This window comes from Chelmon rostratus, chromosome 8 (genome assembly GCF_017976325.1).
Source record: "Chelmon rostratus isolate fCheRos1 chromosome 8, fCheRos1.pri, whole genome shotgun sequence".
Classification (NCBI taxonomy): Eukaryota; Metazoa; Chordata; class Actinopteri; order Chaetodontiformes; family Chaetodontidae; genus Chelmon; species Chelmon rostratus.
Window position 1 is genome coordinate 17,763,869 of NC_055665.1, and position 16,712 is coordinate 17,780,580.

General features: G+C 43.0%; 1 protein-coding gene across 1 annotated transcript in view; it reads left to right on the forward strand.

Moving 5' to 3' along the window:
• The window catches only part of LOC121610185 (zinc finger protein 236-like), a 48,814-nt gene extending 33,420 nt beyond the window's left edge, over nucleotides 1–15,394 (forward strand). The window contains exons 23-32 of the mRNA XM_041942177.1: nucleotides 815–960; nucleotides 2,700–2,931; nucleotides 3,021–3,194; nucleotides 4,065–4,223; nucleotides 6,554–6,711; nucleotides 6,823–6,951; nucleotides 7,397–7,591; nucleotides 10,593–10,722; nucleotides 12,356–12,529; nucleotides 14,781–15,394. Of these exons, the coding sequence (XP_041798111.1) occupies nucleotides 815–960; nucleotides 2,700–2,931; nucleotides 3,021–3,194; nucleotides 4,065–4,223; nucleotides 6,554–6,711; nucleotides 6,823–6,951; nucleotides 7,397–7,591; nucleotides 10,593–10,722; nucleotides 12,356–12,529; nucleotides 14,781–14,902 (1,619 nt within the window). The 3' untranslated portion in view covers nucleotides 14,903–15,394. The remainder of the gene's footprint in view (nucleotides 1–814; nucleotides 961–2,699; nucleotides 2,932–3,020; nucleotides 3,195–4,064; nucleotides 4,224–6,553; nucleotides 6,712–6,822; nucleotides 6,952–7,396; nucleotides 7,592–10,592; nucleotides 10,723–12,355; nucleotides 12,530–14,780) is intronic.
• The last annotated feature ends 1,318 nt before the right edge of the window (nucleotides 15,395–16,712 follow it).

A 16,712-nucleotide genomic window follows, 5' to 3' on the forward strand; every position in this document is an offset into this window, starting at 1 on the left:
ATTCACGTGTGACGGTAGCTTTCAGTGATTTCAGAGTACACGATATGCACATACTTTCTCCCAAACACTGCAATTCATAATTCATAAATACGATGACTGAAGTTTGGCTTTTATCTGCAGCCATGAAATGACTTCCCCCACATGAAGCATGGCAGTCGGGATGTCAGAAATGTTTCCCCGTCATTGCTTTCTTCTTCTTTTACACTCTCACTCGCTCCCTCTGTTTTTTATGCATCTTTGAGAGAAGTCCATAGTTCACAGCGAGCAAACCTCTCCCAAAAAACCCCTCTGCTTTCATCTTCTGGGGAAAAAATTGAATACATTTCGAGATTTACTTTGTTGTGTCTCAGTCTTTAGGTGATACTTATTCATGAGTAATTCAGGACCCTTACTTCATGGGGTTTTCTTGCACCAGCAGAAACATTCAGCACATTTTGGTTGCTCAGGAGTGTAGCAGTGCATGTTAGGTACACGTGAAGGTCATGCCTTCACTTCTGGCCTTTGACCTGAGATGTGAAATGATGCACTTGCCTCCAGGGTCATCCCCGTCTGGTACCATAAAGGTACCTCTGATTTTGTTAAGTATTTTTTAGTCAAGTTTTTTGGCATAGCCCCGCTAATAAGCCTTTGAGCTTATTTATCTGCCGAAACCTTCCAGCCAATCCATTTCTGACATGAACAGTTGATTGAGCTGAACAGCAGTTTCTTTATCAAATGAAATGAAATGAAAAGCTGTACTTTCTGTCCCTCGGCTGCCTGGAACATTACTTACTGTGTGTGTCTGTTTGTGTGTGTGCGTGCGTCCGTGCGGCAGCCGCAGGAGACCTGACTGTGTCTCTCCCAGATGGCCTGACCACCCTGGATGGCATCCACCTGCAGCTGACTCCGGCCAGCCTGGTGTGCCCCAACGTCCAGATCTCTGGCATTGACACCAGCAACATCAACAACATCACACTACAGGTTACAGACACCTTTTCCTGAGTAACTGTGTTGTTATCCGCGTGCGTCATCACCTTCCCTTTACATTGGCCACTAATCAAGTTCTTAGTAAAGGATGTCATTGCAGAGTTTCTAGACAAAATTGAGCTTGTTTTTCAGTGAGGAATCGTCGGGATGGAATCATTTTGATGTGTCGTTCGGACTAGCAGTTGGGAGGAGTAACCTCTATTGTCATGGGTTTATTTCATGACCCAAACCTTCACACGAGAGGTTTAAACATCACTGACACAACTGCCAACCTAAAATATGCATTAGTATGTCAAAAATTGGAACCATTGTGGTTTTGTGCAAAGCTGCTCCTGAGGCAAGAGACAACACTATATGTGTATAATGTTTTTAAGTGTTTCATGGCATAGTATTAGCATTATATAGCATGACTATCACAATGATTTAGCCCGCCTCTGGTTTATAGCTCAACATTTCCAAAATATGTGCAATTTGTTTACAAAAAGCAAGCTTTGAAAAATGGATTATTTACTGTTTAAGTGAATAGTTTCCTTGTGTAGTATTTATTTATTTTTCAATGGTTGCAGTTCTTTGCTCTCTTTGTGCTAAACTGCCTTTAAATGCATCCCTTCAATCACAAGGCTTTGCATCTTGCATTGATCATTTAATTGTTCAGAAGTCAACTGAACAAGTCGATTTTTTTCGTTTTTCCCGGGGTGTTTATCATTTTGTCCCAACCTTGGCACTTAATTACAGATTAGATTGTGCAAAAAGGTTTTTGGATTTGTTGATGTATCAGCAGCTTTGTTTTAGGCAGAGTAGAGTATAGAGTTAATGAAGGTCATCTTAGTTGCACCCTTAATCGTCACAGAGAAATAAAAGTTTGTTTTTGTGTGCAGATGTGTTCTCTAATTGTACAGCAGTGATGTGGTTCAGATGATTTTAACGGCACCGAGTGAGTTTTTGCTGCAGCTGCTCTGTCATATTGGCTCCGTGTTCGCTAATGATGGTTTGTGCATGGCATCCTGCAGCCTTCGCTCTGCAGTGGCAAACTGGGTATTTTGTTGTCATAATGTGTCTAGTGAGAGTGTGTGCCCTAAATGAGCTGTCTAATGGAGGAGAAATCCCTCAATCCCACAATCAGCAGAACGAGATGAAAAAGAGCTGTTGTATGGGGAGCCCATTATGAGTTTTGTTCTGTCAGCTGTAAAAGCAATAAATGAATTTTATTTTGGACACTTCTGAGCTGTGCACTGGGGTTTGAATCAATTCAGTTTGTTTATGGTTAACTGAAACTTGGATATTGGAATCTGCTCTGATATTGCTGTTGCACATAACCAAAAGGATGTTTATCAAGTATTTAATATCTTCAGAAACTTCTTACAACACATGCTGGAAAAGATGAGAAGTAGCCTTCATCATTCTCTTTACAAGTTAATTTTCAATGCTGCATGTGTAGAAGTTATACGGTGGCATCCATGTGCATGGCAAATATAAATTGTAGCTCAATACATGGGTCTAAATTTGCTCCAGGAAAAAATAATAACCAGTGATTTAACTATTTCTTTCATTTCTGAGCGCACCATTGGTCGAAAAGTAAACGTATCAAAGTGTGGATTTTTCCTGAATAATCCTGAGAACTTTTTCAAAAACCAGTCGCCTTGCCCGTACATTTCTACTACTGTCCTTCTCCTTTTCCTCCTCATCGTCACCTTTCCTCTTTCATCTGAAGTAGCACTCTTTTTTTTTTCCAGATTGACCCTGCCCTCCTCCAGCAGACTTTACAACAAGGCGGCCTCCTCTCTCAACCCCTGAGCGTCGACACCGGCCTCGTCTCCCACTCTGGCAGCCAGCTCATGTCCACCGCTGACCCCTCGGTGTCCGCCAACGTCGTCATCCACCCGCTCACCAGCCTGGCCCTGCAGCCCTCTGCCATCACGCCCGCTCAGGTCACAATGGCCGGCCTCTCTGAGCAGGATGCCGCAGGTATGTGCGACGGCCTTCGATGAGAAAATGTCTGACTACAAACTCTCTTTTCTGAATAATGGATCTATGCTTTCCCGTGGATTCTGCAGGTTCTCAGGACCTAAACCATGTCATGGGCAACTCTGGGCTGATAGCAGGAGGCACCAGCGGTCAGGAGATCACGCTGACCATCAACAATCCCAGCCTCACTCAAGCCCTTGCCTCAGCATCCTGCTCCAGCGCTGCAGCAGGAAACCCTCAGGAGATCACCCTCACCATATCAGGCATGGAACACTTTATAAAATGCACGTCCATCAGGAAAAAAAAAGCCTACAAATGCTGATCTACATACTGTGAACACCTAACCTGGTCTTTTCACACGTTGTCAAGAACAAGCAAATGAGTAAAATGAAAAATCCCCTCAAGGATGTGCAACACATAAATTGATTTTCTCACTCAGGCGAGCACGTTTGCAGGCAGAGAAAAAAAAAAAAAAACACACAGTAATAACTCTCAGCCGTTTCCTTCATTTTGAAGCCCCTGCACAAGTCAAGATTAAACGCCTCAGTGCGTTGGAGTTTATGAGAGATACATCTTCTTCAAAAACCATTTTTTACATGCATCGTCTCCAACTCAAAGCCCTCACCCCCCAGCTGGTCGCATATCAGCTGGGGATGGATGTCGTATCCTCTGTGTAGAGGTTAAGTTGTGGCTGTGTCACTTTTTCTGAGCCCACTTGAGTCAAGATAGATCATTTCCTGCCTGCGTGACTAGAGCAGTCAGTGAATTTCTTCTGGGCACGACTTGGACTTCATTTAGTGTTCTGATGGATTTACTATGGTTTGATTTAGATCCTTCAGACAAAGGCAATAGGAAACCAGTGTTATTTACTATGGCCATATTTTTGTTTTTCTTTCTCTCGAAACTGCACCAATTTTTTAAAAGTTCTTGATTTTTTCCTTTAACTAGCGGCAGTGGATCAAAATGAATGGATTCCAAGCAACATGCCAAAAGTCATTTTATCCACATTCCTGTATATTAAACCATCCCTGGGAGATGCACAGGACACCTAACAACAAAGAAATGGATCTCAGAAATAGAGCTAATTTTCTTGCATCTGGAACTAAAAATTGCTTTTCTCCATTATTCTGCAGGTCAGGATCTGCTTGCACAGCATAGCAACCCCAACGGCGCTGAGATGAACGGCAGCATCAGGCTGGCATCACCGCTCAACAGCCAGCCCACCAGCGCGACCCTGACCATCACCAACGACCACCTCCTACCTCAGAGCCCTGCCACCACTGGAATGGCAGGTAAGGACCAGTACAGATATGTTTGCTTAAGATCTCAGTGGGACTAGAGCAGGCATGTCAAACTGATTCCATAAAGGGCCGTGTGGCTGCAGGTTTTCGTTCCAACCAAGGAGGAGCACACCTGGCTGGAATCAATTAATCAGCTGATCTCAGTCTTCATCTGATAACTAAGTGATCCCTTGATGTTGATTGGTTGGCCTGGTGTGCTCCTCCTTGACATGCCTGGACTAGAGGGATATCTTTTCTTTGAACAGTTGCACAGAATATTCAAAACCAAATGATGAAATTATATACTTTAACAGAAAAACTAACCCCTCTCTTTCAATCAGTTTTGTTCGACACACACTAATATAAATGCACAGAGCAGCTAACAGCTAACCTTGACCTGCATCAAGCCATCATGAGCGACCCTGCTCCACTCACTCATAACACCACTTGACTCAGGGCCACCACTTTGAGCCAATAGTATGGCAACAAAGTGGAGATACACAGCAGGCTGTTGGGGAAATGTATTCACAGTAACCCGCTGGAGCAGAACTGATTAGATTGGCACCGATTTCAGGGAATGAGCGCGCACACTATGTATGATCACCCCGAACACGCAGCATCAAGAATGAGACACCGCGCAGGCCGAGTCTAACCTCGGTTTCAACAAACAACACAACACGTTGGTGTAAGTCCTTCTATAAAAGTGACTGAACGACGAGTCTTTCCTGTCCGTCAGAAACGACAGATCAACAGTAGAGACCAAAACAGCCGTAAATCCTCTTCAAACACAAAACCATACATGACAGGTGAATGAGTGTGTGTAGTTCACTCACATGCTGAGCCAGCGCAACAGGGAGCGCCGCATGAGAATAACTTCAGCTTGAATTCCTGGCTCAAAAGGAGCTGTCCTAGCCTGCAGCACCAACAATAGATGCCCGGGTAAAACATTGATGGAGCGGCTCAAACAGTCTCTCCATCAATGCCCTTTTCATGAAACGGCACGTGTGCCCCCCCTATGGAGTCATCAAAGTGCGTGTTAAGATGAAATAGCTGCTAGATAAACTTTGATGGTCGAGTAAGGCTTGCCCTGGTCCAAACATCCCACAGAAAGTTTTCAGTTATAGCTAACTAGCAGTGAGTTAGTTGAAATCTGCATCTCTAGTTAGAACTGAGTCTTAAATATAAATGCACTGGCTATATACAACAAAGTAGTTCGTAGCATGCTGAGAAACAGACTGCACTGTGGACAGAATGGAGCACACCTGAAATAGTTTTATTTTTGGAACGTCGTCTCGTGAAAGAAGGCTGGAAATGACACACACTCACCCTCACGTCCTGGGGGTGAGGGATCTGTGTTGCTTGTCACCCAGTTTAGTGCGATAAAGTTAATCTTGAATGAAGTGTGAATGTATGTGTACTGTACGTGCATCTATCAAGAGGCTCTACTAAGAGTTTGAAAACTCTATATGTAAATTATTGTCAGTTGTGTTGGCCAGTCTGTGATCTATGATTGAAGTGACCAACATGATTTGTTTTTTGTTCAAATTTCCAGTCTCATCTCCCTCTATTCATTACCCTCCTCTCTTAACTCAAGTGGAAAACATTCCCACAGCTTTACAGAGACACCCAGAGCATCTCTGCTTTTATCGATTAGACTGAAGCATTGCTGTCTCGCTGCATGTAAATGTGGTTCAACCTGCCCTTTGACTGATCAACTGCATGACACCCTATATTGGCCTTTTTGTTAAAATCAAATATCATTTCCTCCGTGACCAAAACTAATGAATATGTCGTTATTATTTTTAGTCGGGGAGCAAAAGGGCTTTGGTAGCCAGCTAGTTGCAGTCGCTTCAGCAAATACAGCTACCCTTTTTTATGTCATCACAACAATCCAAGTACTTCAATCACTGGCACAAAGTTCAACTTACGCTGAGGACCGTAACCATAGAAACCATACCAGTGCAGCGTGGGAGGATTTTATTGAAGAAATTTGTGCAAAGCTTTAAATGAAGGGTTTTAGTGTCAAATTATGATCTTGATATTGTTTCAGAGGCACTTTTGTTCAACATTGAATTGTAATTCTTAGGTCATATTTGCAAATGCATAATATCAAAAATCCATTAACTACTGCATTCATAAATCCTAAAGATGTCAGTTCTTGTTGATATGGTTACTGGTGATAGCAGCAAGTGTGGTTTAATACTGCAAATCCCAGAGTTCTCGGGGTAGCAAACACCCCGTTTCCACCAGCACTCAGTTCTCTTGGCCTGTATACGAGTTGTGCAAAGAACGCAACGGCAAAACACATGAATCAGAGAATATAACTATCTGTCACCTGTCAGTCTCCAGCCTGCCACCGAGCACCACCCTGTCGCATACTGCTGCATCCCAGAGCCTCGTGATGTCACCAGGAGGCGTGGCCAACGACAGCAGTGTTACGCTGACACTGGCAGATGCTCAGGGCATGCTGGATGGTGTCACTCTAAACCTCAATACACAGGTAAAAAAAAAAAAACCCAACACATCAACGATGCACACCAACACCCATTTAGTAGTGGAATTTGACACATAGTTTGTCAGCTGTCTGATCAGCGTGTGTTTTGATCTGCAGGGTCAGACATTTCCTGCAGTGCTCAATGACTCAACGCTGTCAGGACAGCCGGCCAGCTCAGGCCAGCAGGTCATACTGGTCAGCCACCATTCCCAGTCCAGCAACGGAGCGTCCGACAATGGATACAACGTGAGTGCGTATGTCTTGTATGTGCGCTGTGCTGCTCAAGATGTCCAGGGGCGGCACTCTCAATGATGAATTGAGCAAACACTTAAGATGACAACACAGTGATTCGCTGTGATGGAATTGCCTATTGGAGGAAATAAGTGTCTCTCATTTGATATTTATACTAACATTAATGGAGCTCAGGGGCTGCCTGGAAGATACAAAAAACACATTTATCAATCTCATGGAAATACTCACCATGAGCTGTCTACATTTTACACTTTCAGAAACGTTGCCCAATTTGAGTCAAGCCTGTCTCATGAAACTACTGTCATGTATTGCAAGCATAAGAAGCCTGTTGCCTGGAAATAATTATCAGAATTGACATTTTCCCACAATGCTTGTGTAGGCATGAGCTTCTGTGAGTGCTTGTAAATATGTTACTCACTCATCTCTGCGTGTGATCCAGATTACTGACGATGGCCATAAAGGTGGCAAGGATGGCCCGATGGAGGCTGATAATCTGAACCAGTGTTACTACTGCAACCAGGTGTGCCAGAATGCCAACACGCTGCGATGCCACTGCAGACAAGCTCACGGCAAGGACCGCTGTCACGTCTGCAGCCTCTGTAACAAGGCCTTTAAGCGAGCTACGCACCTGAAGGTAAGAATTTGTGTGAAAACAGCGGGCTCAGTGAGAAACGGCTTTAAATAGAAGCTACTTACAGCTTGTATTGAATGCTGATATCCACCCAGCTCCTGCTTCCTCTCTATAAACAAAGTGGCCACTTACTTAATGAAGAATTCAACGTTGTATGTGAATGATTAAAACTCACCAAGGTTTGTACAACCAATAAATCAATTCTCGCTCTCACAAATCTTGGTTTAAGCAATAAGTGGCTCTACCTCAGGTTGGAAAATAACAGACTCAGAGAGCCAGTGAGGAAAGGAGTACCAGTAGCAAAATACGTCTCACTGTTTGACGCAAAAATAGAGGTAATTCATCAAGTGACATTTCAGATAGACTCTTCAAACTGTCACTCTTGACAACACAACACTCAAACCGAGAGAACTGCGTGTGCTTCTCTCGACGATCCTCCTCATGTGGTTGAGACACTCGAAGGCGTAAATGCCCGAGCTCTCAGATCAAGAGGAAAGACGAGAAGGAGGATGTGGCTCTGTATATATCCATATCCATATATATATATATATATATATATATATATATATATATGCACACCCTTCTCTCACAAAATTTTCTTATTTCTAAGCAAAGGCCATATGCTTTCACTCTGTCTCTCCTAAAAGTAATGACATGGAGATTAGGTGGTTGTCACGGTGACATGTCCAAGCATCATCCTCAGGTCCCCTGGGTGCTCATTTGTCTGGAAACTTGGATGTTGATTTTAGATTTTTAAAATGTCCGGCGGTGAGAAAGGTAAATTGGGAGCGCTGTTATTTGTCTCTTTGCCTGCGGGTAGTAATTTTGCCATTTAATTACAGCTAGATGATAAAAAATCACGGCTTTAGAATTTGGGATGCGGGGGAAAAAATGTTAAGATGAAGGTTTTGGAATTCATTGAAGGCGTTTGTGCTTGGCAGGCCGCGCTAGATGGGCTAGAGAACATCAGTGGTCTCTCAGAGGGAGGGGGCCCGAGTGTTTTCCACCACATGACAGCCAGATAAATGAAGGGGATTAACTGAGTTGGCCTGCTCTGATGAATCACATCATCTCCAGCTTTGACTTGCTTTCCCAATTAATTGGTCATTTAAAATTCCCCACCAATCTAGCATTTTGTTGGACACAACACACACACACATAATAAGACTTTAATAAGTTAAAATTATACAGTGTGAAACTTTTTAATGTGTAATACAAATTGGAAGGGAATAGTTGAACCTTTTTGGAAACAGGCTTGTTTGCTTTCTTGCAAAGAGCTAGATGAGGAGATTGATAAACATGTAACATAAAGACGCAAACAGCTCGGCTGGCTCGCTGGCTCGTAAGGACAGTAGTGGTTTTAGGCTAAGCTGAGCTAACCAGCTGCTGTAGCTTGATATGAAGCAGAGAGTTACACGGCAGTAGAAGCTGTTTTTCAGTTAGTTGTGTGTTTGAGTTTGAGCTTTTTGAGTTGAGTTTTCTTCCTGTTTTTTTTTTTTTTTTTATTCAAAGTTTTAGTGATTTTCTGAACTTGACCCAAGTTGCTTTTGACAAACACTAGTCCACAATGACCACAGACACCTTCTGGACTTTCTGATCTCCTCCTGAGCTTGATGCAGCTCAGCATTGTTGCCCTTTTTCCATTCAGTTTCCTGTGTGCCCTCTGCTTTGTGTTGTCCGGTCTTTGTCTTGAATACGGTTCAGTATTCTGGGCACATGTCAGTGCTCTTTCAGTCCTTTGTGAATTTCGTAACTGATGCTGAACACTGTGACCCAAGGTTTCTAAAAGGCACAGTTTGTTCACTGTAGCACCGTTGAGAGTTTGATTTGTAAGAATGAGTGGTATGCTAACCAGCGGGGTGAGGTGTGTGATCATCCAAGGAACATTAATGGGTTCAGACTTTTCCTTCTTTCATGTTTTACACTAGAAAGGCCAAACCACTGTTAGTTGACTGCTTCAATTTAATAACTGATCTAATTCAGATTTCAAGATGATCTTTTTTGTAACCTGTGCTCTGCTTGTTTAGACAAAGAAATGGTACCATAGTAGTAAAGTTAAGATGACATGTTGCCTGATTTTAGCTTATTTGATCAGTATCTGCACGTATTTAGAAACAATGACGCAATTCAAACATTATTTACACTATGAAGCGCTCACAAATAATGGCCTGCTCTGTCTTCGTCACAATTCTTAAACAAATTGAATTGATTATTATAAAATGTTTGTATATACAGAAGTGAATATGGGCTGTTATATGTTGTAAATATCTATATCAGTCTCAAAACTCTAGTGTCGCTCGAGCTATACATGGTGGGCCTGTGAGTAACGATTATATTCATTATTGATTAATCTGCTGATAATTGTCCTAATGTATCGCTTGTTGTTTTTTGTGTGCATGTGTGTACAAAATGTCATAAAATAGTTAAAAAACATGACAAGCCCGCTGTAATTTCCCAGTGTTCGAAAATGACATGCTGGGCCAGCAGGTGGCGATAAAGCCTATATCAGCGATAACGTCGAACACCAGAGAAGAACACTCTGAGCTGCACTGAGAGCTTAGTTTCCTTTGGCGGTAGTCGTTTAAAAACACAAACAATAGCTAATAAAACTAAAACTAACCAGTACTTTGCCATCGCTGCCGTGTCACACACATGCTCATTAGACAAAGCAACAAACGCTATTTCTGTGTGAACGAGAGAAACGCAGAGAAAAAGTTTGTTTCGCTAAATATACGTGTATTTGTGGACAAGGCCTGAGTCTACTGTCAGACACGACAATGACAAGCATCATGTTCTCACATTTTAGATTCTGGGACCAGCAAATATTTCCCTTTTTTCTTGAAAAATGTGAAAAATGACGAAACATTTTTTAAAAAATATTTGTAGAGAAATTCTTCGTTGATGGCCTCGTAGTTGTAGAACACGGTCACGCATAATCCTTGCAGGCGGTCTTTGTGTGCTAGAGTGTAAACGGTGAAACACATTGTTTTGGATCTGACCACAGGAACATGAACGAGTGCACCAGCCAGGCCCGTCACCCAGCTCCCAGAAACCCAGAGTCTTCAACTGCTCCTCCTGTGTGAAGGCCTTCGCCAAGCGCAGCCAGCTGGAGAGACACAACCGAACACACACAGGTAAGAGGACTGTGGAGCACGTTCACACAGGGCATGCATAACAGATAACACATTCAGTAATAACCAGATAAATATACTATAAATTGTTTATAAAATAAGATAAATGAACCAGCGTATCGTGAGTGTGTGTTGCTCAGTCAGTTAAATGTGTCCAGATCAACAAAGAGTCCTGATACGGTCCTTTCACCAACATGGTGGAAAAAGATCCGCAGGTGAAAACTGGATCCTGATCCTGATGTGTGATATCTAGCAGCCATCAGCTTTCCCTGCCAGATTCACTAATTCATACATTCAGAGACGCAGCTAATAAGCAGCTACATGCCTCGAGTGCCTCGACCCTCCATGAAACCACATCCGAACCGCCACGACGTGATTATCAGCCCTCAGTCTGCACGATGAATCAGTTCTGATGGCCTATTACCATTTCAATAAACTCATCTGAATGCTTTTAAGGGAGATTCTGATTGGACGATTCCACTCTGATTCATCTCACCTCATCGTAGTGCCAGTTTTTCTGTCTCTAAGCAAAATTGAAAATGGTTACAAGGGAAAAAAAAAAAATCCTTCCCTTTGATTTCCACGATGCAGAAAACAGATGGAATCACAGAATTTGATAATAAAAACAGAATCAACTGTAAAACATGAAAAAACGAAAAGATTTGTCTGTTTCTGTGAAGCTTTTAAACAAGGAGTGACTCTTCACGAAGAGTGAGAGCAGCCTCCGTCAGACCCATTTACCCACTGTGTCCGAGCTGCATGTGCAGGCCGTCCTGATCAAACATCATGCAGTGTTGTGTTGCATTGAAACAAAATGCGCTTCAATTGGAAAGCACAGACTTCAAACAGTGAAAACGAAAAAACACAGAATTTGGTAAAAAATAAAAGGGAATCAGGAGAAAATTAACGTGGCCACTGTTCAGACTGTCGCCTACCAACAGAACTGATCACAGGGTGCGATGCATCAAAATGTGAATATTTGTTGGTCTTCCTTTCATCTGTTTGGGCTTGAACTGTTGGTTGGACAAAACTAGACTTTTTAAGATGTCGCCTCGGACCCTTAGAAGTTGCATTTTCACTATTTTCTAGCTTTTTTTTTAGACAAACCAATCAAGAAAATAATTGTCAGATTGATCTATAATAAAATAATCATTAATTACAGCCCCAATTTGAAGAGAAAGCATAGAGCCTCTTGTCCCTGCTGCTTTTTTCGGTCATGTTTTAATGAACAACACAGTAATCTCCTTGAATGTCGCCATGGTTAGTTGACTTTGTGCAAAGCTGGAAGTTTTGATGCAGCATTCCAGTGTCGACCAGGGACAATTTGGCCCTCATCTGTCACCTCATGGATGTTCGTTTTAATTGTCCAGATACACACAAAGTATGCCGGCTCTCCTCATTAGCAAACAGCCAGTTTATCACAAGGCGTAAACACCAGAGGTTGGTTCATTTGTGAGTAATACTGTCAGAGCCCAGTAATCTCAACCATGGGTTCGTTTATTTAGACTGAAGTTTAGACCAAAGTTCAGCACTGCGTATCACAGTTAGTCTGGCAGCACCTTTTATAATGCACGGAAATCCGAAATGCAGCATCGCTGGATTATATATCATCTGCCGGGCGTGTGTCTTCATGCAGGCGAGCGGCCCTTCAAGTGCAGCCAGTGCGACAAAGCCTTCAACCAGAAGAGCGCCCTGCAGGTCCACATGGTCAAACACACTGGAAAGAAGCCCTTCAAGTGTGAGGTGTGCAACATCAGGTTCACCCAGAAGAGCAACATGAAACACCACATGAAGAGATCCCATGGCTACGGTGAGCACCTGACCGGCCTCACGCCAGCACACACACAGACTCACCAATGACAGTAATCATCTCTGTCAACCTAGCTCACTTTCACTCAGGAGATGTTCTTCCAAAAGTACCAGTTTAGAAAGCGTTTTATTATGAACTCCCCCCTTCCCCTTTGTGATGTGTGTGTGTGCGTCTATGTCTCTCATGGCCATCACACACAGTCTACATCTCCCATACAGCAGACATTATGATTGCAAGGCACTGTGCATTAAAAGGTGCCCTTGAGCACTTCAGACTGCAGAGAGGCGGTGTTTGCCTTCCCCTGTGGAACGTTTCAATCATCTCTCCTCAAGTTTTGCGTCTGCTGCTCTTCACTTGATGATCCTTCTTATTATCTGTTGAGAATGAGCCTTATGCAAAGGCTCGCCACCCCCACACTCACCAATAATGTGTATGCACGCACACGCCCCCCCGGTCTTGCAGACTCTGTGATATCATAAAGCAGGAAAACCATGGTGACAGGTCCTTCGGCTTCCTCTTTCACATCAGCAGATGCACGTCCTGAGTGTTAAGTCATTACTTCTTCCTCGCAGCCATGCGTCAGATTTTGGCCCCCCTTTGTTTAACCTTCAAACATTCCAAACAAAATTATGCAGGTAGGTCGGTTCTACTTATTTAACTTGAAAACCAGTTCCACAGAAGCCTCCTCTCAGGGCTCCCTGCTGGGTGGGTGAGGGAAGTTTAAGAAGTCATCTCTGAAACAGTGACTTCTGTAGCGTCACAGGAAATAAGGTCCTGACTCTACAAGGTCGCAAATCCTGCAAGACCTTTAGCAATCAAAACATAGATTTCCAGGTCGGATAAATGCGTAAAATACCGTTAAACGCCTGGAAAAGTCACTCAGTTTTTAATCTGACGCAAACCAGCCGTGTCCACACACAGTAAATCCGTGTTTGGATCTGAGATCAGACAGGCGGCGAGCGCAGCCCTCTCTGTTAAAGCACCTTGATGTAGATCGAAGACAACCACTCGCATTGTTTGTCACAGCGGTCTGGCTTCCTGCCGGTGAAGATTTCCATCGATATCTTTTCACTGGAAAAGCTGGAAACAGTTCGAAGCCTCTGCAGGAACAAGTGGCCGTGGTGAACAGTAAATGTTTGAAGAATTGCACAGTTTCAGGCAATATAATGTCACGTAAATGTCTTTATGGGTTGCAGACCAGGGCCCTTTAAAGTGAGTCGATCAACGATTTGGATTGTAACAGTGTGTTTTGATCGTTGTTGTTGTTTAGCTATGTTGGCAGCATAGATCCATGTCTCTATAGCATCACTGTAGACTCCTTGTCTTTGTGCTTGTATGAGCTAGACTTTGAAAACAAAGTGGAACCTGCAGAGACACTGGAAGTATCTAATTAGCAACCGAATTTGTGACTGTTTTTTTAAATGATTGCTTCCCTGGAATATACAAATTAGTATTTTCCTGGGATTTCTTGCCGCAAATGAAGTTGTATTAAAAAAAAAAAAAGATCTCAGCTCCCAGTTTTCCATGTTCACGATGTTAAAATGGTTTAAAGTCCAAACGAATCCTCATTATTTGTTTGATTTGTCTGTTTTTATGTGGCTGTTCATGCTGTCAAGGAAGACTCTCTTCTGAAAAGTACTGGAGGATTGAAGGCGCTCACTCGTGGGCTTGCAACTTAATGAATATGTGTTTGAAGTGTTTCAGACGTAGACGGCATAAATGAAGGGAGATAATTAAATGACTCCCAGTGTAAAACTCCATTCAGTGTGTGGCCTGCAGCAGCAGAACAGGCACGTCTGAAGGATTTATTGTTGATTTGTGCTCAAGTTATTTTAAGCTGGATGTGCTGGCTTATGTTTTCAGCCCACAATGAGCATACTCCACGCCTGTCAGCTCTTATTATATAGTTTGTGCAGCAGACATGGAGTTTTCAGAGCAGCAAACAGAGAGAATTTGAGATGTAAAACAAATGTTGGAGGAGTGAGGAGGGGAAGATTGCCTTTTGACTAATGGTGTCATTTGCATGACAGCCTCTGGCAAATTGAACACAGAACCTGAGCTGCTGCTGCTGCTCGCTGAATGTGAGCTAATGGGCCTGTCAGGGACCAAGCACTCAGCAAACAGGAGCAAACAGTTACCCAAAAACAAAACAATAGAAACAAAGAGTCTAATAAGTAGGCCTATTGAAGAGGTCAACGAAATATAACTAATACTTTTGTGTGAGTTATGTTTTTCCTCTTTCTCCCTGCAGGCCAGATCCAAGAAGTGTCCCTGAGCCAAGAAGAAGCAGCGGCGCAGGTCGAGGTAACGCCTGAACTGGACCTGGAAGTGGTTCCTGAGACATCCGGAGACTGGCACACTGTCTTCCCCTGACCACAAACCCCACAAGTCAAAAAGCACTGTGCAGCATAGTGAGCACTGATTGAGTTTAACAACTGAACAGAGTTTCACCCGACATTTTCCTCCTCTCAGAACATTTATCTGGTTAGGACAAACATTGAAGACATTATAGATTTGCTCCTCTGTATATCCAGGGCTCTTACCCCAGCAGCAGCCCCCTGCTGTTTATCCCAGTTAGCAGCGAAGTAAGGGGAGTCTGGTTCCCTGTGATTGGCTTAATGATTTTATCTGTTTTGCTACTGATTGTCATCAATTTGATGACCTCCGGAGAGTTACGACTCAGTAAACACAGGCATCCCAGAGAATTCTCCGGCGAGGAGATGCAGGTCTCTCTCACGCTGACTCTGTCGGGAAAAGAGAAAACTTGATTCTGCAACAATAAAAAAAAAAGCTCCCATAGACATGTGTTTGGCTTCAGGGGCTCATGCAGAGCTGCAACCACCTGTACTGTCCTGACACCGAGAACAGCGGGAAAACTTTTTTCACTGGTCAAAGTGAAATTTGTCACTTTTTTTTTTTTTTACATATTTATACTGTACATATTTCATCTTGAGGCCAAATGTCATTTGCAGCTTGTTTCGTTGGCTTTAGTTTGAAAGCGGCTCCAGACAGGCTGGAGAACGGCTGTGAAGACGCCGCTCAGGAGCCGGCGCCGTGCGAGCTTTCCTGTGTTTCCCGTTGCCGTCTCATCGTACGGACACACGCAGCACCGTCATTTTCTTTACTGTTGTTCATCCTGTAAATACTGTAGTTAGATTGCGTATATTTTCTGATGAACTGCCTCAACATAGATTGGTGGAAATATGTAATTAGAGCATACAGTTGCATTTGTTATGAAGCAAAGCCAATGTACAGATGATAAGCTGTTTTTTTTTTTCTCAGTTGTATTTTCTATCGTCCACAATAAATTAAGAAGATTAAAGTAATTTTTCTACTAATTTAAGCCTGCGTTTCTTTTTGACTGTGTCATACAGATAAAATATGTCATTTTTCCTCTTATAAATGAAAAGTTTCACATTATGTAAAATGCACTCATTCACCTTCTTGCTGAGGGGTAGCTAAGACAATGGATGCATCTGCATCATGTCTGTGTGTTAAAGGTCACCAGTGGACTTTTTGACCACTACGGAACAATGTTTTCACGAGTGGGTCCCTGTTTTGTTTGTATCATGCACACAAATGAGGACGCTACAAGCACGCGGGCGATGATGGGCATTATGGGGCTTGCCATCTTTGTTTTTTGGAGCCGACACTGACCACATTTGAATGAGGATGCAGTGGTAACGACTTGTCAATCACAAAGTAGCCACGCCCTACTGCATACCCTGCTCTGTCATCTATTTCACCCTAAATTTGGCTGTAACTAACAAAACAAACCATGCTGTATCAAAGCAGACTGAAACTAGCAACTTCTTTTAAGACCTGGTGTCCACTGTTGTTCTCACAAAGAAGCAGGACAATGTGCTGACAGAGGAAAGATGGCTGCAAGCTGCAGCAAGCGTGCATATAAACAATGTACAATTTAAAATATGAGGAAAGAAATGCATTCAAAAAGTTTGTAAGACCTTTACAATATGCACGGTGAGTAAATAGAGACCAGTCAGAAGGTGATTAGCTTAGCTTAGCATAAAGACTGGAAGTAAGGGGAACCAGCTAGCCTGGCTGTGCATCGCTCCCCATAGAACCAGTTTGTCATTTTCAGGTTTTGTTCAGACTGACTTCAGCCCTCTGACAACAGCACAGCCTTTCCTTCAGTTTGAATGGAATTGCACTGGTTTGACTT